Source organism: Prunus persica, chromosome G3 (genome assembly GCF_000346465.2).
Source record: "Prunus persica cultivar Lovell chromosome G3, Prunus_persica_NCBIv2, whole genome shotgun sequence".
Taxonomy (NCBI): domain Eukaryota; kingdom Viridiplantae; phylum Streptophyta; class Magnoliopsida; order Rosales; family Rosaceae; genus Prunus; species Prunus persica.
The window spans coordinates 1,729,023-1,749,581 of NC_034011.1; the positions used below are offsets into that span (position 1 = coordinate 1,729,023).

General features: G+C 37.3%; 4 protein-coding genes across 5 annotated transcripts; 1 reads left to right on the top strand and 3 right to left on the bottom strand.

Annotated features, from left to right (window-relative positions):
- LOC18784245 (reticulon-like protein B22) lies at positions 5,530-7,982 on the top strand. Its single transcript, XM_007215011.2, has 4 exons — positions 5,530-5,805; positions 6,323-6,464; positions 7,283-7,352; positions 7,639-7,982. The coding sequence occupies exons 1-4, from the start codon at positions 5,630-5,632 to the stop codon at positions 7,764-7,766; spliced, it is 516 nt and encodes a 171-aa protein (XP_007215073.1). The 5' UTR covers positions 5,530-5,629; the 3' UTR covers positions 7,767-7,982.
- Positions 8,531-9,750, bottom strand: LOC18781793 (mitogen-activated protein kinase kinase kinase A). The gene has a single exon (XM_020559231.1). It carries the CDS (start codon positions 9,662-9,664, stop codon positions 8,531-8,533), a length of 1,134 nt encoding a protein of 377 aa, XP_020414820.1. The 5' UTR covers positions 9,665-9,750.
- LOC18782911 (mitogen-activated protein kinase kinase kinase 3) lies at positions 12,137-13,267 on the bottom strand. Its single transcript, XM_020559235.1, has one exon. It carries the CDS (start codon positions 13,265-13,267, stop codon positions 12,137-12,139), a length of 1,131 nt encoding a protein of 376 aa, XP_020414824.1.
- On the bottom strand, positions 14,627-18,816 carry LOC18783920 (probable mitochondrial adenine nucleotide transporter BTL1). Of its 2 annotated transcripts, XM_020558718.1 has the most exons (6): positions 18,680-18,816; positions 18,281-18,427; positions 17,667-17,761; positions 16,575-16,908; positions 15,972-16,209; positions 14,627-15,252 (listed from the first exon to the last, which is right to left on the bottom strand). In XM_020558718.1, the coding sequence occupies exons 1-6, from the start codon at positions 18,713-18,715 to the stop codon at positions 15,002-15,004; spliced, it is 1,101 nt and encodes a 366-aa protein (XP_020414307.1). In that variant the 5' UTR covers positions 18,716-18,816; the 3' UTR covers positions 14,627-15,001. The 2 variants fall into 2 exon arrangements, with proteins under 2 accessions (XP_020414307.1, XP_007215566.1); XM_007215504.2 differs by lacking the exon at positions 18,680-18,816 and having other exon boundaries at positions 18,281-18,670.

Genomic DNA, 20,559 nt, shown 5'->3' on the forward strand with positions numbered 1-20,559 from the left:
GACCAGCAAGTGGTCTTCAAGCCAGTGGGGAACTTCGCCCTTCCACATCAGGAGTTAAACACGAACACGGGTGAACAGCAGTTCCTTAAACTCATGGATGAGCAATTAAATGAGATCCCAGAAGTTCCTCAAAATATGGACAATTATGTAAGGGCTTGAAGTCCCGAAATATGTACAGAAAATTGTAAAAATGTCCATACCATGAGAATATTTGATTTTGGCCCGAAGTTCAAAATCTAAGGGGATTGAATGTCCATACCATGAGAATATGTGATTTTGGCCTGAAGTTCAAAATCTAACAGTGTTGAGAACCTAAAGTTCCAACAATTAAATGGACAACCCTTGAGGTATTATTGCAAATTGTGGTATGCCACATATTTCTTTGGCATAAGAAGATGATAAATTTAATAAAGTTCGATTTTGTCGACACCTCAAGGAAGAAATATATTTTGTGAATTCCGGTTGTTAAGAATACACCGCGAAATGGATAATATCAATATAAACCTCAAATAATGAATTGAGGCTCTCCACATATTTTATTATATCTGGGCCGGAAGCCCATGGATCAAAATATATGAGAGATCCTGAACTTGAAGTTGTGGGTATATAGTAGTTAATGCTCTTCACTACTATATTGCGATATTATTGTGGCTTTTACTCACTTCATATTTCATGTCCATTTGAAAAAGGGCAAATAAATTCTGAGTTTTGTGTTTAGCCCAAGCCAAAAGTTCCGGGCTCACATGCATGGAAATATGTAATTTGAGAGATTTGATGTGGTTATTTGAACCTATAAGGCACAAGGTTCCAAACCGTCATTTTGAAAAGACGTAAAAACCACAGGTGTAAGTTTAAGAATGTGCGCAATTATTATAATAGGAAAGGAGCATATAACAGATAGATTTTTCCACCTGCAATGAAGGTGCAGGCCCTGTAAAATCTATAAAATTACATTATGTTCTGGAAGCCTCTGAAGGAAGAGGACGGCGCCTCTTAAGCTTAGCCATGAGCTTCTCGTGGTCTCCCAAAATTCATTCATTGGAGACCTGCAGCATGTCTAGCCTTCTCAGTGTATCAACTGAGTACGAACTCACCAGTTTCAACAAGGAATTATTCTCTCCTTTAAGTTTCTCAACCTCCTGTTGAGACTCATGAAGCATTCTTTGGAGAGACGAATTTTCAGTTGTCAGCTTCTCAACCTCGTTTGCTCTAGCACGCAAACGATCAGCCATGTTAGAAACAGAAGCAGCACTCTGAATGCTAAAAGCCATTGAGTCATCAATAGCCTCTTCCTCAGACCTCCCTGTTAACAGCATTTCATCCATCGGAGTAATGAAATTCCTAGCTACTATGACAGCAGTAGCATCATTCATCATCACAGAATCATTAACTGTGAGATGACGATTTTGGGATACAAAGGATGGACGCCAAACTTTGGCGTCACTGGTTGTTGTGGGAGCATCATTTAAATTGAAATAATTTGGGCAGGAAGAAGAGGAAGCCATTTTTTTTTAAGAAGGTTTCAGGAAAACTAAAGTTTCAGAAAATGAAGAAATTTGAGTTGAAACGCAGTTGCTCCAATCAAGTTTTGCAAAGGCCATATCTATAGGAGGAAATATGGCTACTGTTTTTCAGGACCCCAATATCTTCTCGAATCCCCATATTATCTTTTTCTTTCCCAGAGTCCAAAACTTCACGTGGCCTCTAATAATGCCTGTCGGCACTTTCGGCATTTTCAAGTATTATTTTCAAAGCCGATCTTGATTTACGGATTTCACGGAGCTACTTTTTCAAAAGAATCCCGAGAATCTCGCAATTTTCCTATGGTTAATTTGAAATTCACCGGTTCTACCTATTCATTGTATTTGTGTATAAATGTGTTACTAACGAAATTTTCTTTGCAGAAGACATCCAGTTTACTCCATACCTAGTGATGCGATATCTACTTGTTTTTCTTATCAGTAAGCACTCAATATGCCCGAGAAGCAAGACTATCTCTGATCATCCATTCAGGAAGCGAGACTATCCCTGATCACGTTTCCGCTGCATTAGGAAACTGTGAAGGCGATCTTATGCTCTAATCTCCGGAAGTCCTTCTAGACTAGGAGATATGAGAGCTTATTGTCTGCTCCCACCAGCTTCCTTCCCTGATTGCTTACCTTCTCTTGCAATCAATATCACATTATTTTTGCATTTTTTCTCTTTTTATAACTCTCTGTTCATAAGAGATTTTATTTCTTTAGAATGAACATCTGAAGAATGAATCCATGCAGTGATTCTAACTCTGAGAGTTATTTGTTTTTGACAGAGAAGAGAATTGTGATTTTTGCTCTTGCAGGATATAACAAGATCATCAAGCAATACTTTATATTTACTGGGCCGATACGAGCTTGAATGATACTTGAGAAAAGTTTCTCCCACCTAAGGATGTAAGCAATACTTGTGTTATTTTATGCTTATATACCTATTTGATATTTTATCTTGAAAGGTAACCAAATGGGGAGATAAGTCCGTTCCAAAAGAATGGCTTGTATGTATCCATGAATTATTAACGCAAATTTTACAGATTGCAAGTTGGATACATTGATAATACACTGCACAAATTAAAGTCCCATAAGAACAAAATATGGGTATAGCAGTAATCAATATGATGCACGCCTGCTGCGTAGCAAATGATGTGGATTGAAGTCCCGAAAGGACAATCCTTTGACATGTCAATATTGATATTATGCACGCCTAATGCGTAGCAAATTATATGGGTTAAAGTCCCATAAATTAATTGACATGTATGTATTAATCTGTGGCATGCCTGCAGCATGACAGATATATGGGTTCTAAATGTTCCAACTCCCTAAATGGAGATTATCCACGCCCTACTGAAATGCTTATAATTGATGTATGCGCATGCAAATGAGAATGGTGGGATCATAAATTGATGAATGACAAATTTTTGGAGTAGCTACTCAAATCATCAATGGGCTGTGTTGATTGGGACCACGTTCAATTATTAAATGTCGACAATATCATTGGCCAAAATGGAAAGAGGTAATTCCATTATAGATAAGAATGAACGTGAAAGAACAAACCCACAGTACGAACCCCAAATTTGTCAATACTGAAAGTTATACTTGGGTGTTCGGAATAAAAGGGAATATACCTACTTTGTATGACATAATGTTTCTGGCAGAAACAAGGAATGTTGGGTTTTCTCCATATTTACAGATTCAATTGTGCCCCCCTTATTACACAATTACGGAGACCAACATATTATCTTTAAGGGTTATTAAATGCACGGAGCATATCGCTAGAAGCGATTTCCTAAAGATGTATAAATAGCTGGGTAAAAGCTATATAATGTGTCATAAAGTTTAATCCCTTTTAGACAAAATCCGTTGAGAGGATTGACATTACATAAAGCAAGTCCCTAAAGGACATGTGCTTGAAGCACAAAATTTGTACTCAATTTTAATATGCATAAATTACCTCAGTGAGTACATTGATTATAATGTGATTGCAACACATTAAAACTTCTGCAGAATTCACGAAATATTTATCTCGACTTAAAAATCGAGCATTATGCCAACGAGATTCTTGCTTATACTGAGAAAGTATTGAAACGGTTTGGCATGGATAAAGCCCATCCACTTAGCACTCCAATGGTCGTTCGATCGCTTGACACTAAGAAAGACCCATATCGTCCAAAAGGGGATGATGAAATGGTCCTTGGTCCAGAAGTACCATATCTTAGTGCAATAGGTGCTTTATTGTACCTAGCACAATGTACCAGACCAGACATATCATTCTCAGTAAATCTGTTAGCAAGGTACAGTTCTGCTCCAACAAGGCGACACTGGACCGGCATCAAACATGTTCTACGATACCTTCGTGGGACAACAGACATGGGGTTATTCTATTCCAGTGAATCGACCAACGCCCAGAGTATTATTGGTTATGCTGATGCAGGATATCTCTCTTATCCACATCAAGGACGATCACAGACTGGGTATGTATTTACATGTGGAGGAACTGCGATCTCATGGCGCTCAACAAAACAAACATTAGTGGCCACATCTTCCAATCACTCAGAAATACTTGCCCTCCATGAAGCCAGTCGTGAATGCGTTTGGTTAAGATCGGTAATCCATCACATCTGAAGCACATGTGCCCTACCCTCAACAACAGACACTCCAACAATTCTGAATGAGGACAATGCAGCTTGTATTGCTCAGATCACAGGAGGATATATCAAGGGTGACAGGACCAAACACATATCACCAAAGTTTTTCTATACACATGAACTCCAGAAGAGTCAAGAAATCAAAGTCAGACAAATCCGCTCAAGTGATAACCTGACAGATCTCTTCACTAAATCATTGCCGAAATGTACATTCCAAAAGTTAGTGCATGGCATCGGATTACGACAACTCTGCAAGCAATCAAGTTGGAGCATGCAAAATCAGGGGGAGCATTCAAGAGTCCTCTAACATAGGACATATGCACGTTGTACTCTTTTTCCTTCGCTTAGATTTTTCCACTGGGTTTTTCCAAGCAAGGTTTTAATGAGGCAACCAATCTAGGGACATGTGGTCTCCAAGGGGGAGTGTTGTAAAAGTCTTGGTGTGGATCCCACTAACTATTCATTACTATTCATTTGGAGACTTTGGTAGAGTTTGTCTGTCACGGGTGAATAGTGAATTACTATTCATTTGGAGACTTTGGTAGAGTTTGTCTGTCACGGGTGAATAGTGAATAGTGATTATTTCAGCCTATAAATAAGACCACCATCAGAGAAAGAAAAAATAAGAAAAGAAGAAAAAGAAAAGAGAGAAGAGAAAGCAGAGAGAAATTCTCTTAGAGAGAAAATTCAGTGAGCCACATATGTTGTAAACACTAAAGTTGTAGCCATATCATTTTATAGTGAAAGGTTACTGCTGCTGCTCTCCGAGGACGTAGGCATAGCCGAACCTCGTTAAAAGTTGTGTCTCATCTATTTTACGTGCAGCTCAATATCCGCATATATTCCAGGTTATTTTATAACATGATTTTCTTTTTTGGGGTACAAATAAAGGCCAGAGGCCCAAATCAAACAAAGAGCTCTACAAAATGCAAATAGTGTTTTCAGTGATGAGGTTTTTAATTGAAAACTACTATAAATTACATCAAAGATCATAAACATGTAAATAAGGGTTGTAAAAAAATATGTGAATCAATTTAAGGGGTCCTTTTTCATTAATTTCTGGATAAACTTAGGGTAGTGATTTTCACTCCCTTTTTGTCCATTTACACTTCATTTTGTTTTTTTAATAGATTTTACTATAATAAAAAAGGGAGTGTAAGCGGACAAAAGATAAGTGAGAACGTACAATTTCTAACAAATGAAGTATTTTAATGGACAAAAGAGGAGTGAGAAAATCAGCTCCTTAAACTTAAACTTAAATAAGCAGTGAAAAATGTTAATTGGTAAAAAGAAAGTCATAATTTGGTCTAACTCCAAAATTAAAAGAACAATTAATTTGGTAGAGTCAAAATTTTGACCACAGAGAATTTTAAAAAAAGGAAAAAAAATTAAGAGGAGAGTCAAAAGCAAGAGGACAATAGAAACCTCAATGAGCATGAAGATATCAAAGAAATGGATTATCGATCAGAAGTAGGGAAGCCGGTGATAGTGTTGATTTGCGGTAGCTTAGTCTATTACCACTGCGCGCATCGCAACTCCAGCCTCGTCTCTCTTGTATCCGATGTCCTCATCGTCCTCCTCTGTTCGCTCGCCATTCTCGGCCTTCTCTTTCGCCAGATGAACATCTCGTAAGTCCAAATTCCTCATTTTCCTTTGAGCCCTTGTTTTGTCTGCCCAGAAAATGCGGGAAAGCGACTGCTTTTCTTTCTGTTTTTGGTTTATTTTTCTGGGTTTTGAGGAATTTGGGTTTCTAAAGTCTTGTTATTGGGTCAATTTGGAGTTTGGTTTTATCTGATAATGGTTGAAAATTGAATGCAAATTTGTTGTGCTTTAATTGAGTTTGATTGTGAATGATTTTGGGAATTGGGTTTTGTTTAGATTTTGATAGGCTCTTTTACTCTGTAGGGTTGTCTTGAATGGATGCATTGGAATTGAAATAGGTTATGGGGGATTGAAGAAAAATTGGAGTTGTTACCAAGATAGATGAACTGAGAATTTGTGGTTCTTTGTTTCAAATTATAATTGTGTGAATGGTATTATTTGATAAGCGGTTTCTGTGTCATATTATGAATTTATAGATTTGATACGATTGTAGTGGTGAATGGTGATCTTTGTGTTGAAGTATCTAGTTTTATTGTTGACTAGGGTACCCGTCGATCCACTCGAGTGGCAGATTTCGCAGGACACTGCTAATAGCATTGTTGCATGGTTAGCCAATACCATAGGAGCAGCTGAGTCTGTATTGAGGGTTGCAGCCACGGGGCACGACAAGAGGTTGTTTTTCAAGGTAATAATGCTTGATGACTGCAATGGATTTTTGTTTTGGTATCAAGCTGTTGCAGAGTCTCTATTACTTGGTGGCTATGGATGAAAATTTTCAACGGCTAACATGTAGACATAAGCTGCTGCGAGCTTCAAGTATCAAGGAGAGGTGCTAATACATGTCTTAAGAATTATAAAGTGGCCCAAGTCAGGACATATTTTGAACTTGATATTGTAGAAATTTGGATTTCTTTTGGTATTGAGCTCCATATGCATGTTGTTATGTGTGCACATGTGTTTTCATGCTTGCATTTGTCTTTTTCACTGGGAAGGCTTGGATGCCACTTGGATGCCACTTCGAGGGCACTCCATAATGCACCTTCTCTTCTACTGCATAGTATTTCAGAAGAATAGAATGGAAGCTAAAATGTACTTGTGATAACAGTCCACGAGATAATAAAAAATATCTTTGTGGCTGATTTGTAGCTTTGCTGTAGTAGAAAATTAACTTTTTGCACTGAGTACAGACAGCCCTCACTATACTTTTCTAGCTATCAATTCTAAATTCTAATCATGAAACTTTTGACCTGAGTGAAGGCATCTTGCGGTCCCATGGCAGGTCCTTTGGCAGACAGGCCATCATGTGTTATTAAAGCAGTCTGCTTCTGTGCTAGTCTATCAAATTGATTTTTATTTTCCTATTGGTTGCGATGGTTGCAGATGTAGCTTATCAGTATCGTGATAACATGTTATCACATAGAATAAAGTTATGCAAATTTGTTAATCATAAGTAGTTCTTGCAGACAGCTAACCCGATAACTTCTCATTTAAATCTTTCTCCAGGTGGTGTTTTGTCTTTACATGCTTTCAGCTTTGGGACGGTTGGTGTCAGGTCTTACAGTTGCCTATGCTGGTATGTTTTTTGCTTAAATCTGTTACCCCTTCGTAGTTGAGATTGTTTTCGTAGTTTGGTCTTTTAAGATAAAAATCAAGGTGGCAACTTATGTGTTGTTTTGTCAGATTCAGAAGCCACTGTCTGATTTGCCCCTTGCTTTTCTTTTGTTTTTATTTTTTTATTTTTTATTAATACAAAGTCATTCACTATTTGAATACATTCATGTAAATTTTCCTTTTTGGCCTGACTTGTATCTTTGTTTTAAACATCACATATATGTAACTTTCCTCTGCTCCTGGAACAGGATTATGCTTATTTTGCCTTTATATGTTAGCTGAGAACAGTCAGTCAATCAGTGCATGTTTGTCTCGATTTCTGAGGAGAACGAATGATCTAGCGGAGGAAGATGCTGCTGAGCAAGATACTATGTAGCTTATGTTTTCTGTAACCTCCATGTACAATGAATCTTTGTATTTTTTTGTGTGGGTGTATTTCGAGCTACTCAGTTTCTGTGTACATATGACTTTGTGCATGACCCCTCTTGGGGTGGTACAATATTGTTAACCAAGAGATACAATTTTATGATACAAACTGTTGAATAATTGACACCATTGCTGAATAAATGCCGGTCATTAGTTTTTGCTACAACCTTTGAGTTGACATTGTTGATTAGAATTTTTACCGACTGGAAATGAAAAATCGGAAAAATGAAAGTCCAAAGATAATCTATGTTTAACAGTGCTCTGTTTTACCATGAACAAGTTAATTTTAGATAATTTTGGAAACAGAAAAGGTAATTTGGGAACAACGAAGAAAAGATGTCCATCTTGTTGTACCTATTCTGATTAGGAAACAAGATATAGATCCAATATTGCTGTCGACAGGCCTTTGACTTTTGAATGAGCTTGGTAAGTTAGATTCACCTATATTTTGGGGCAAGCATGCACATTTTACTTTTTACTGATATAATCCCAACTTGTAAACTACTGATCTTATATAAACCTAGTGGGTCAAATGCAATGACTGGTGAGATAATCTACATCAGTAAAACAGGAACACCAACACACATTAGGAAAAGAGATCAAAGTGGAACTATTAGCTCTCTATATTAACATAAAACCTATACAGCTGCCAAGAAAAGAATATACATATCAAGCCTTACATCAATTCATGGAAGGCTTTCAAAACAATATAAACTAAGCTGCACCCATTATAGGAAAAGCTGATGGCTTTTGGCACCCAGTGGTTGGGATCACAGGGGTTGAATCTCTAGGGGACATGAGGGCCAAAGGAAGAATCTGTTGCTCCATCTCCTCTGCCTCTTCAGAGCTCCAACTTCCAAGTGGTATGAAACTACCATAATCAAGAACACAGTGCTCAGAAGATGACACTGAAGAAACTTCCTTCATTGGTTCAACTTTAACCTGTCCAATCTCATCAAGTTTCGTCACAAAGGGGTGGTGCAATAGCTTAGCTGCTGTGAGTCTCTCTGAAGGGTTCCTCATAAAGCAATTCTTTAAGAAATCTTTCGCCTCTTCTGATAACCCACCAGGAATGTTAGGAACTCCAGAAGCAATCTGAGGCTTTAGGTCATGAAGTTTCACGGCGGCTTCTGCATCCCATGGATGCCTCCCAGTGAGCATCTTCAGCACAACACAGCCCAATGCCCAAATATCAGAAGGCTTCTCCTGAATTCTATCGAGCACAGTTTCAGGAGATAAGTACATTGGAGTGCCTCTACAAGAACGCTTGCTCACAGCCCTCTTTGCCAGTCCCAAGTCCCCAATTTTGGGCACAAAACCAGAACCAGAGGTCACAAGTAAGATGTTTTCAGGCTTCAAATCACAGTGCACAAAACCCATTTCATGAATGTACTGAACCCCTTTCAAAATAGACTCTGTATATTTCCTCACTTGTAATTCACAGAGCCCAGAGCCCCCAGATTGCTTTATCAAATCCCCCACTGTTCCTCCATCAGCATACTCCAAGAAGACGTTGTATACCAAATTATGACCAAACCCAGCCGTCACATCTTCTCCATAACAGTTGATAACAAAAGGGCTGCTACGAAGCGTTTGAAGAAGTGACTTTTCCATCATCAGCTCAAGCGATTCAACCATCAATGCCGATTTCACCGCCATGATCGCCGGAAAACCCTCGCTACCCAATTTGGGTTTTTTCACAGAGGCCAAATAAACGGACCCAAATCCGCCTTGGCCGAGCTTCCTCCCTCGAACCCACGAGCCACACCCAGTAAGTAAAAAACTCTTCTCTAAAAGCCCTTGTTCGTCTTCCTTCTGGGTTTCTCTTTTCCTCTTCAAAGAACCCATTGTTTTTTGTACTTTGTAAAAACAAAAATTGAAGCTTTTGACTCTGGGTCTGATAGAAACAAATTAACGGAGAAAACGATCAAATGGGTAAGAGAAAAAGAGACGAAGCAGAGAAGTGGGTGATCAACGAAGGAGACGATATCATTGAAACAGAGAAGAGTGATCGAAGCGAACGTTTAAGGGTTTTCTATCAGCGTAACTTTGAAGCGGTGATTGAAGCACGTGATTTTGGAGAAAACGATCAAATTGAAATGGGTAAGAGAAAAAGAGACGAAACAGAGAAAGTGGGTGATCAACGAAGACGACAATATCGTTGATACGGAGAAGAGAGATCGAAACGAACGTAAAGTTTTAGGGTTTTCTCTCTGCTCAATTTTGACTCGGCGAGAGTTTTTGTGAGCGTTCTTGAAATCTGAGTTTGCTTTTTCCTGGTGGTGTTGGGTTTCCTCTTTCTATTATATAGAGAGAGAGCATGGGAGGAGGTAAGCGTTCTAACGGTCATATTTTCTTTCGCGGCCTTTCCTTGCGCTCTAATTAACAAATCTAATTAAAAAGATTCTCTCAACAAAAAAATCAAATAAATAGATTTTATTTGTGAAATGTAATAAATGACTGACTGCTACCAATTTGAAATCTTAGGTCACTCTTAGCTGGAAACATCATGGCCGTTGGTTTAATATTATCTAACCTGCTGAAAGCATAATCTCGTTTTTTATTTTATTTTATTGTCTCTTTTATTAAATGACTGAGCTTAGTTTATTTACACCCACATTTTATTATGACAAACACAAAAAATGATTTTCCATTTTATATTTTCTTTCACTCCTTATTAATCTATCTTTCATGTTTTTATGTGTGACGGTAACACCACGTGACATGTTGACATGAATTGTGTTCTCATCTTAACTTCTTAATTTATTGTATTGAGAATGACAACATAATAAGATAAAGTTGAATTTGTTATTTCCATCTCTATCTCATTTTCTTTCCTAAACGAACTCATCAAGGTAAATAGTCATAGTAAATTTTAAGGAATAATTTCCATTTTAGAAGAAAAAAATTTAATTAAAAAAAAACCCAAAGTGTTCTGATTTGACCAAAAAAAATAGTAATTGTCATACTTACACACGACCTTCTAACCATGGTGTCAACCAACATGATTATGTTGATCACTTTATGTTCAATTAAAAAAAAATATCAAACAATTAACAATCAATGAGGATATAATAGAAATTTTTTATGAGGATATATGGGTGTGGTGAGCAACAGAACTGGGTGCAAATAGAAGTATCCGTAAAGAAATCTCCAGCCAACAAGTTCTTTAGAAGAAGAAAAGGTGCAAGCTATAAACACTAATCTTATCAAGCCTATTGCAGAATCTGTCTGCATTAGCCACTGTCTGATTTGCCACTTGCCTTTGCTTTTCATTGATACAAAGTCTTTCACTATTTGGATACATTCATGGAAATTTTCCTTTTTGGCCTGACTTGTATCTTTGTTTTAAACGTCACACATATGACATATATAACTTTCCTAGAATGTCTGCTCCTGAAACAGGATTATGCTTGTTTTGCCTTTATATCTTAGCTGAGAACAGTGCATGTTTGTCTCGATTTCTGAGGAGAACGAAAGATCTAGCCGAGGAAGATGCTGCAGAGCAGGATACCATGTAGCTTATGTTTTCTGTAACCTCCATGTACAATGAATCTCTGTATATTTTTGTGCGGTTGTATTTCGGGCTGGCTACTCCTAGTTTCTGTGTACATACAACTTCGTGCCTGACCCCTCTTGGGGTGGTACAATCTTGTTAACCAAGAGATACAATTTTTATGGTACAAATGGTTGAATAATTGACACCATTCCTGAATAAATGCTGGTCTTTAGTTTTTACTACAACCTTGTGGGTTTACTGCACACAAAATTGATCAAGAAAATGATGGTAAAAAACCATAGCTAGGAATCTGTTACAAATTTCCTTCGAGCTGACATTGTTGATTAGAATTATTACTGACTGGAAATGAAAAAGGCAAAGATGGGAAAAATGAAAGTCCAAGGAAAAACCATGCTTCTTCAACAGTGCTGTAATTTACCACGAACAACGGGAACTTTCGAAAACGAAAATGTACTTTGGGAACAATAAAGAAGAGATGTCCATCTTGTTGTCCCTATGTTTATTAAGGGAAAATATAAGAATTCAATATTGCTGCCTATAAGTTAGAATGACCTGAATTTTGGGGCAAGCATGAACATTTTTACTTGATTTAATCCCAACTTGGAAACTACCAATCGTGTATAAACCTAGTGGATCAAATGCAAAGTACAAACATGAGTAAAACAAGAAGAAACTTGAAAAATGAACCAAGAGAAAGAAATCAAAGTGGAACTAGCTCTCTATTAATAATGAAATCAGCACAGCCACCAAGAAAAGAATATACAGAATGATGAGGTATCATACTAATCCATGAAAATGCGTTAAGCTGCACCAGTTATACCAAAATTTGATGGCTTTCTGCAAACAGTGGTTGGAAGAATCACAGGTTTTGAGTCCCCAGGGTACAGGACTGCCAAGGGAAGAATCTCCTCTGCATCCCCAGGTTTTGAACCTTCTGCCTTTTCACAATTCTCAGAGGATGGCACTGCAGAGACTTGCTTCTTTAATGGCTCAACTTTGACCTCTCCAAGCCCATCAAGTTTGGTCACAAAAGGGTGGTTCAATAGCTTAGCAGCTTCCAACCTCTCAGAAGGGTTCCTCACAAAGCACTTTCGCAAGAAATCTTTAGCATCTTCTGATAGCCAGCCAGGAACAGTGGGAACTTTTGAAGCAATCAGAAGCTGTAGGTCTTGAAGTGTCGCACCGGCTTCCAAATCCCACGGCCACCTCCCTGTTAACATCTCGAGCACAACACAACCCAAGGCCCAAATATCAGAAGGCTTCTCCTGATTTCCATAAAGCACGGCTTCTGGTGACAAATATATTGCAGTGCCTTGACAAGTAGGTTCCTTGCGACTCTTTTTTTTATAAACAGCAAACTTTGCCAGTCCGAAGTCCCCAATTTTGGGCACAAAATCACCATCACTGTTACTCACAAGCAATATGTTTTCAGGCTTCAGATCACAGTGGACACAGCCCCTTACATGAATGTACTGAAGCCCTTTCAGAAGACACCCTGTATACTTTCTTACTTGGGGCTCAAGCAACCCGCAACCCCTGGATTTCTTTATCAAATCCCTCATCGTTCCTCCATCAGCATACTCCATGAACACATTGTATGTACATTTATTTTCAGCATCAGCGGTCATATCTGATCCATAACAGTCGATAACAAAAGGGCAGTCGCCAAAAATTTTAAGAAGTGTCCTTTCCATGAGCAGCTCAGGCGATTTAGAGACCCGTCCTGATTTCACAGCCATAATCGCCGGCAAATCCTCGCTACCCAACTTGGGTTTTTTCGCAGTGGCCAAATAAACCGACCCGAATCCGCCTTTGCCGAGCATCCGCCCTCGAACCCACTCGCACTCAGGAATTGACAAACTCCTCTCTTTCTGTACAAGTCCCGGTTCGTCTTCCTTTTGGGTTTCTCTTTTCCTCTTCAATGAACCCATTGTTCTTGTAGTTTGTGAAAACAAAATGAAAGCTTTTGGCTTCTGGGTTTTGACAAAAACAAAGGGACAGACAGAGAAAACGATCAACTGGGTAAAGAGCGAAAGAGCAAAAGAGATGAAGTGGTTGATGTTGAAGAAACAGAGAAGTGGCTGATCCACGAAGAAGACGATATAAGAGAAATTGAAGCAAGCAAAGCGTTTAGGGTTTTATATTGCTTAAATTTGACGCGTTGATTGAAAGCTCGTGACTTTGTGTGAGGGTTTATGAAATCTGATTTTCCTTTTTCCTGGTGGAGTTGGGTTTCCTTTTTCCATTATATAGAGATAAGGGTTGAAGGCGGTGAGCCTCTAACGGTCATATTTTCGTTTCCCGGCCTTTCCTTGCGCCCCAATTAACAATCTTTTAAAAGATTTTTTAATTGTTGTTATTATTTTATTTTGTGAAATCTTGGCGTTAATCTTATGCCACTGTTAGCTGGAAACATAATGGCCGTTGGTTTAGTATCATCTGGACCGCTGAAGGCATACTTTTTGTTTATTAGACCTTGCTTTTTTAACTTTCTCTTTTATTAAATGGCTGAGTTTAGTGTCACATTTTATTACGACACACACACCAAAACAAAAATAAAAAAACAAAAAAATAGTTTTATTTCTAAATTTTAATTTTTGGACAGAGAAATTTTTTTTTCCCCTCATTCCTTAACCTCTCTTTATTTTTTATATATGACGGTAACACCACGTGACATGTTGACATGAATTATGTTATTATCTTAACTTCTTAATTTATTGTAGTGAAAATGACAACGTGATAGGATAAAGTTAAATTTGTTATTTCCATCCTTATCTCATTTTATTTCCTAAACGAGACCTCGTCAAGGTAAATAGTCCTAGTACATTTTAAAGAATAATTTCCATTTTAGAAGAAAAAATATTTTAAAAAAATACACAAAGTGTTCTGATTTGACAAAAAATAGTAATTGTCATACTTACACACGACTTTCTAACCACGGTGTGAACCACCATGATTATGTTCACTTTATTTTAGCTAAAAAGAAATCAAACAATTAACAATCAATGAGGACAGAAGGGGAAGGTTAGGAAATTTTTGTGAGGACATATGGGTGTTGTGAGAAAAAGAAACTGGGTGCAATTCGAAGTATCCGTACAGAAACATTCAGCCGACAAGTTCTTTAGAAGAAGAAAAAGTGCTAGCTATGAACACTAATCTTTATCAAGCGTATTGCTGATTGGCAAAATTTCCATCAACTCTTCACCTCACAAGCAGTTCAGTACGCATAAAAATTAAAAAAGACCTGAAATTTGATTTTTCCTTTTTCACTTTTGATTGGTATGAATTTGAAGGTATAAAAGGAAAAAGAATCTTAAGGACACAAATATATCATTTATCAGTACATGTTCTTTGTCTGGCACATAATTGAAGCTCAACTGCCAGTTGGTCAAAACTTAACATTAGCGCAAGGGCTTTGGAGAAAGAAAAAAAGAGAACATGGGGAAACCAACCCCAAATGAAAAGAATCGAAAAATCAAAATAAACACTTATACTAAAGGGCGTCAAGATCCAATTTCCAACCAAACTAGGCCTGTGTAAAATAACCTAGACGACACTTCAACGAATTAGTCGACACCTCCCACCTGGTAATTTAGACCAGCAGAGATCTCCATGTGAGTTTTAACTATGATCCTAAGTGAAATCTTGCTTGAGTTTGTTATAACTTATAAGGAATTCCTCTGAACAAGCAATATGTCCTTCCAAGCTTCATAAAACATCCAGGTGATGCCAGAGGATGGCATGACCTTTAAACAGCTTGCCCCCCACCCTCTGTAGAGTCCCAGCAAACCTTCTTCTCGAATGACTTCTGAGAGTGCCGCCGCCATGTGAGGTGGGCACTTACCTTGCAAAGCTCCAACCATCAGCCGTTTCCTGGCCACCTCCAACGGAAAGCTGATTGTGCTAGCCGTAAAACCTAGAGAATCCACATGAACAAGTGATCAGGTTATGATACTATAATCAGTCAACAATATGTCCATCCAATTATTCTGATGCCAAAGACCAACGAGAGAATAAAAATATTGGACAATAAAGCCAGGTTTCAAAGTTCCCCATAACAGTTACAGAATTGACAGGTAATATTGTTCTCTCTTGTGCTTCCCTAAGTTTTGCAGTTATTATCTTCCTTTCACTTTTTTTAATGTCTAAGAGGTGGAAGACCAGACAGTCATCAGAGAATTTATTCAGTGAAATACAACTTCATTGTCGAATAGTGGACAGATAGCCCGACAACAAATCAAAAGAACTTCTTCTATACTTCTAATTAGTAATTACATACAATTAAACAGATGGTTGTATCAGACCTTTATTTAAACAACCTTTCTAAGAAGATGCATGTCATTGTTTTGTAAATCTGATAAATAAAAAGTCATGATGTTGCTAGATAAAAATTAAAAAACAAAAAACAAAAAACAAATAGGAAAGTGATTCAGTAACCTGCATGAATTCAAACATATTTAGATTCTTTTAGCAAATCGGTCCGAAATAGGAGTTACAATCCATAATGTCCATAAACTAATCAATCTTCAAACAAGATTTTAAAGGTGTTTTTTTTTTTAATAAAAAAAATGGAGACGGACAATGGGTTCAAATTATCTTTCAATTTAATTTACACAACAGAGACCAAATTTTCACCTGCAAGAGCTCCAACCAGTAGCATCTCTGGACGGTTAAGTGACTCTTTATTCTTTGCTTGGCAGTAGGATTTCTTCATTTTTTCATACATGAAATAGTAACAAGTACTGTACGGAAGCATCCCAATCAGTGTAGGTGAAAGACCAGAATAGCATGCACCAATCCCACCCTCCTTATAAATCTTGCTGATTGCAATGCTTAAACTAGGATACGCCTCAGGAGACACAGTCAACCGATCCTGTTGTAAGAAATTAGAAGAAAGAAACAATAACTACCCAAGCAAAAGTGACATACCATGAATGAATCTACAGTTCGTCACTGAAATCTTATACGTAGAAATAAAATCCAAAAATATATAAAAAGTTAAAACCACAGTATGTATTTCCATGAGAACAAACGGAAAGCACATATATAAATGAAACAGGGAAGATAAGACGGGTGACATAGCCATCAGACATGATGAAGCAGAGCAGCAGAAAAGCAGAAAGCAACTTTATAATGATTGAGAGGAAAATGAACTTCTTAGTATCCATAAAAAAACAAAAGAACTTTCCGACTGGACTAAATTTCTATCCTCATAAAGTTTACCCATGATATAAATACCTTCAGTACTTCAAGGGGATGACACACAAGTGTGCTAACAACTCCGGCAGCAGCACCAGCCACAGCAACAGGAGAAATCCAGGAGATAGAGAGGTTCAAGCTTACAGGGCCAATTTGCACCTTATGGGATTCAGCCTGCTTCCATTTCTCTTGTGTTGAGGTCATTGCTCGCTTAACACACTCAAATGTTGCAAACTCAATTGCTTGGGTGGGGATTATGCGAATCATATTGACTGCATTTCCAGCCCACAGTCCTTGCCAACCCTGCTTCTCAATGACCTCTAAGAAACTGCCAGAAATGTGTCTAGATCCGACACCAACTACCATTCTAGTCCTGCACATATCACATCCAACAACACTTAAAGAATAGTCGTCAAGAGTTACATAGTACTTAAAATCCTTTTCTACTAAATTCTGCAAAATTTTATACGATTGCTAAAAGATGTTTGATTAAAGTCGAAAAATCTAACAAATAAATGAAAGAAAACAACCAAATGTGGAGGATTATCCACTGTGCAAAAGAATTTGTTCACAGTTAATACAAGATGCCTCAGAGATCCTCATATAAACTTAGTTTAAGCACTACAATATGAACTTAGCATAACTGCATACAAAATCTCTTCCATGATTAGACATTCAGACTTAAAACAAGTCCATCTCCATCACAATCTCAAGACCTTGTGGCTTTACTGAAGGATAAGGTTAAAACATGGGGAACTATTTGTGTATCCAACACAACTAAGCTAGGCTGATCAACAAGCCATCTCTGGGAATCAATTACCAATATCCTTTGGCCTGAGATTGTTGATTACAATTAATGTTGACTCGAAATGAAAAAGGCAAGGATGTGAACATATATATAGTGCTCTATTAACAAGGAAAGCTATATAAAGCCAATATTGTTGTCTTCAGGTCTTTAATTGTTGAATGAACATAAGAAGTTGCATTGACCATTATTTTTGGGTAATTATGCACTTCTTCACTTACAGATTTACTCCAGCATGTAAACTAATATGCTTATATAAACATAATGTATCAAATGCAATTACTAGTGAGATAATTTTAAAGAGTTGGTAAAACAGCAAAACTAACCTGATGGTCTCAAGAGGAGCAAGAACAGCTTTGGTCATTGCCCCTGCTAAAGCTCCACTAAGGAACTCTCTAACTTCTCTTGTCCTTGAGAATTCCTGAAGCACATCAAGGCACACTTTTTGTGATACCAATGACAAAATGGCATGTTACTTTTCTTTTGGCCTCTAAAAATACGCCCAAACTACCCAGAGATAACAATGTCCAAATTTAATGTAAGTAACTGATCCCAAAACTTCCATCTTTTTAGTATTTGAACTTTTCAAAAAGGGGTTTTCATTTTCAGTAAAGCTCTTCTTTTTACTTCGTTTTTGCTTATCCAAATCCCAGAAACAAAGCAGGGACATAACAAAAAAACATATAAAAAAACCTCACTTTTATTGCATGTCCCATTTGCTTCAGGCATCCAGACAGAGAGAGAGACAGAGATTGAGAGCTTGAAAGGAAATGGGATAATTTTCCTTAATGGGTTTTTGTTTTTCGTTTTTCCTCCTCCATTTTCATTACTTTTATGCCACTTTATCAGCAACCAAACAGACCAATAATGAAAAACAAAACAAAACAAAACCTTTCCCTTCAAAATGATAATAAAAGAAACAAAACATTGGGGGACTTACTCTGATGGGTTGGATGAGGTCAGGGAGTTGAAACCGGAGCTCGAATTTTGGGTGGGATTCCTTCTCAAGCTCAAGCTCTTTGGGAAGTATGGCCATACTGTACACATCCTCAAATACCCCACTGTACTTCTTCTCCTTCTTCAGAGACTGTGATTCAAATGCCATGCTTTTCCTTATCAGTATCATAAAAATAAAACCCCCAAAAGATAAAAATATTCAATCAAATGCAGTTATTAGTACTGAAAAAAATAAAAAATAAAACACTCCCAGAAAATATGCAAGACTTTTCTTGGTAGAATCTTATAACATAAAGCTTGCCATCTTTGATAATGTATAAAATACAGAGAGAGAGAGCAAGAGAGAGAGAGAGAGGGAGGGAGGGGTTTGGAATTGACATGCCTGAGAGAGGGAGAGGGAGTGGGGTTTTGGGGACATTAATTTTGAGAGAGATTTTTCTGGGAGTTTTTGGTTTTTTGCTGCCTTTTGAGACTGAGTCTTCGCTCTTGATGTTTTTGTGAAACGTTTTTGTTGTGTTTGTCCTTAGGGTTGGGTTGAGTTGAGTTGGGTTGGGTTTTCTCTTGTGCTTTGCTTTCCCATTTGCATTGTAATGCAAAGGTGCCCTCGGTTTTGACTTTGAGACCCGCCACAAAAATGGAGAGACAAATATACACGAAGAATAATGGTTTGGGTAATTGAATCCAAAAAGAAATAAGCTAAAGTCACTGCATTTGGTACACAATATCGAATTGAATTGAATTGTTATTTAAGGAGATGTATTCAATATTAAATTCCATAAAAGAATATTATCTGTAATATCATATTACCAAATTAGATTGTTTAAATAATGTTATATTTTGTTTTGGTATCCCATATTATAATTGAATTAGACTGAACTTGGATGTTAGAATCTCGGATAACCACAAACACTGAATTTATACTTGGGACTAAAACTCCGACTCAAATTTAAACCTCAAAATCCAGTACCTTGAATATAGGGTTTATGTCTACAATAGAATTCAAGTATCAAGGGGACACGTTGAGGTCAAGAGTTTGATTCCATAATATGAAGTTTCAAGTCTCGAATTTAGGATTTATTTTGACTCAATCCAAATTCAACTAAACTACAATACATGTGTTATATAAATCAATGACTAGAACGAACAAATAACACATGTTTACTTTCTTGTTATAGCTACTATATACATATATATGAAAAGATTTAAAATAATATTGTTATTAACAACAAGAATTGCTTAATATGTAAAAGAATCTATATAAAAGGAAAATTCTCCAAAACTTGTTGAATAATGTGACGTACCAAATCAGAACAAAAAAATCTAGACTTTTGGGTCAAATTCAGATGTCCAAGACCCATGTTCTATCCGCACCTTTTATCTTTATAAGCCGTGGATACTTCAATAGATGATTTTGGGACCATCCACAAAAAGCCAGTATAGATGGAGAAGAAAGTATCAACTTATTGCTATCATCCAAAAAGTTTCAATTCCCACTTGTTCAATGTGATTTCCTGACTCCATCTCTTTTCATCATTTATATTCGTTTTGTTTGTTTATGTAAAATGTTAGGTTTGAAAATGAAGAGGAGATTGGGAAGGACGGTTGATTTCTCCCTAAATAATAACCATGCCCCAATTTCCTTTTTAGGTATATTTTATGTTTCATGTCAATTCACTGCATGGTTGATCTTCAAGGCTGGACAATGCTAGTCCATTCCAAATTTGCAATTTGGTTGGATTTCCAAAATTGTAATTTGGTGGATATTCATTTCCAAAATAGCTTTCTTAAAAAGAAGAAAATTTTACGTGACAGTATTGAGTGACATTGAAATTCAACTAAAAAATGATATGTCTTTGAAAGTGTCCCTTAATTTGTGATTTGCAAAAATAAGGAGTCTTAAAGAAAACATTCTAATTCAGCACAGTAGCACACTTCTTTAGTGAGGGTCTTATCTAAGATGAAGTTTTATTTCTTAACCGTTGGATCAAACTAATAAATCTAATATAACTATAAATTAATTTGATCCAACAATTAAGAGATAGGGAATCGTCTTAGAGCCTTCACTACAGAATTCTTTCACTTCTTTAAGAGCATTTCCAGCAGCTAAGGCTGGACTTGGGCTAGGGGAGAGGGGGGGTTAGGGCCAAAAAGTGGTTTCCAGCAACAAAAGCAGGCCCGGGCAGGAGGTGGGGGCCACCAGACTGGGCTGCCCCGAGGTGGAGTTTAGCCTGAGCGTGAGCTCCAGGGCTGGGTGATGTCATC

Excerpts from the sequence above, each read along its gene's own strand:
- LOC18783920 (XM_007215504.2), bottom strand. The coding sequence starts at position 18,466 with ATGATACTGATAAGGAAAAGCATGGCATTTGAATCACAGTCTCTGAAG. Across the intron at positions 17,762-18,280 it reads ACCTCATCCAACCCATCAGA|GAATTCTCAAGGACAAGAGA; the intron begins GTAAGTCCCCCA and ends GATGTGCTTCAG. Across the intron at positions 16,210-16,574 it reads ATCCCCTTGAAGTACTGAAG|GATCGGTTGACTGTGTCTCC; the intron begins GTATTTATATCA and ends TTCTTACAACAG.
- LOC18781793 (XM_020559231.1), bottom strand. The coding sequence starts at position 9,664 with ATGGGTTCTTTGAAGAGGAAAAGAGAAACCCAGAAGGAAGACGAACAA.
- LOC18782911 (XM_020559235.1), bottom strand. The coding sequence starts at position 13,267 with ATGGGTTCATTGAAGAGGAAAAGAGAAACCCAAAAGGAAGACGAACCG.
- LOC18784245 (XM_007215011.2), top strand. The coding sequence starts at position 5,630 with ATGGATTATCGATCAGAAGTAGGGAAGCCGGTGATAGTGTTGATTTGC. Across the intron at positions 6,465-7,282 it reads ACAAGAGGTTGTTTTTCAAG|GTGGTGTTTTGTCTTTACAT; the intron begins GTAATAATGCTT and ends ATCTTTCTCCAG. Across the intron at positions 7,353-7,638 it reads TCTTACAGTTGCCTATGCTG|GATTATGCTTATTTTGCCTT; the intron begins GTATGTTTTTTG and ends CTCCTGGAACAG.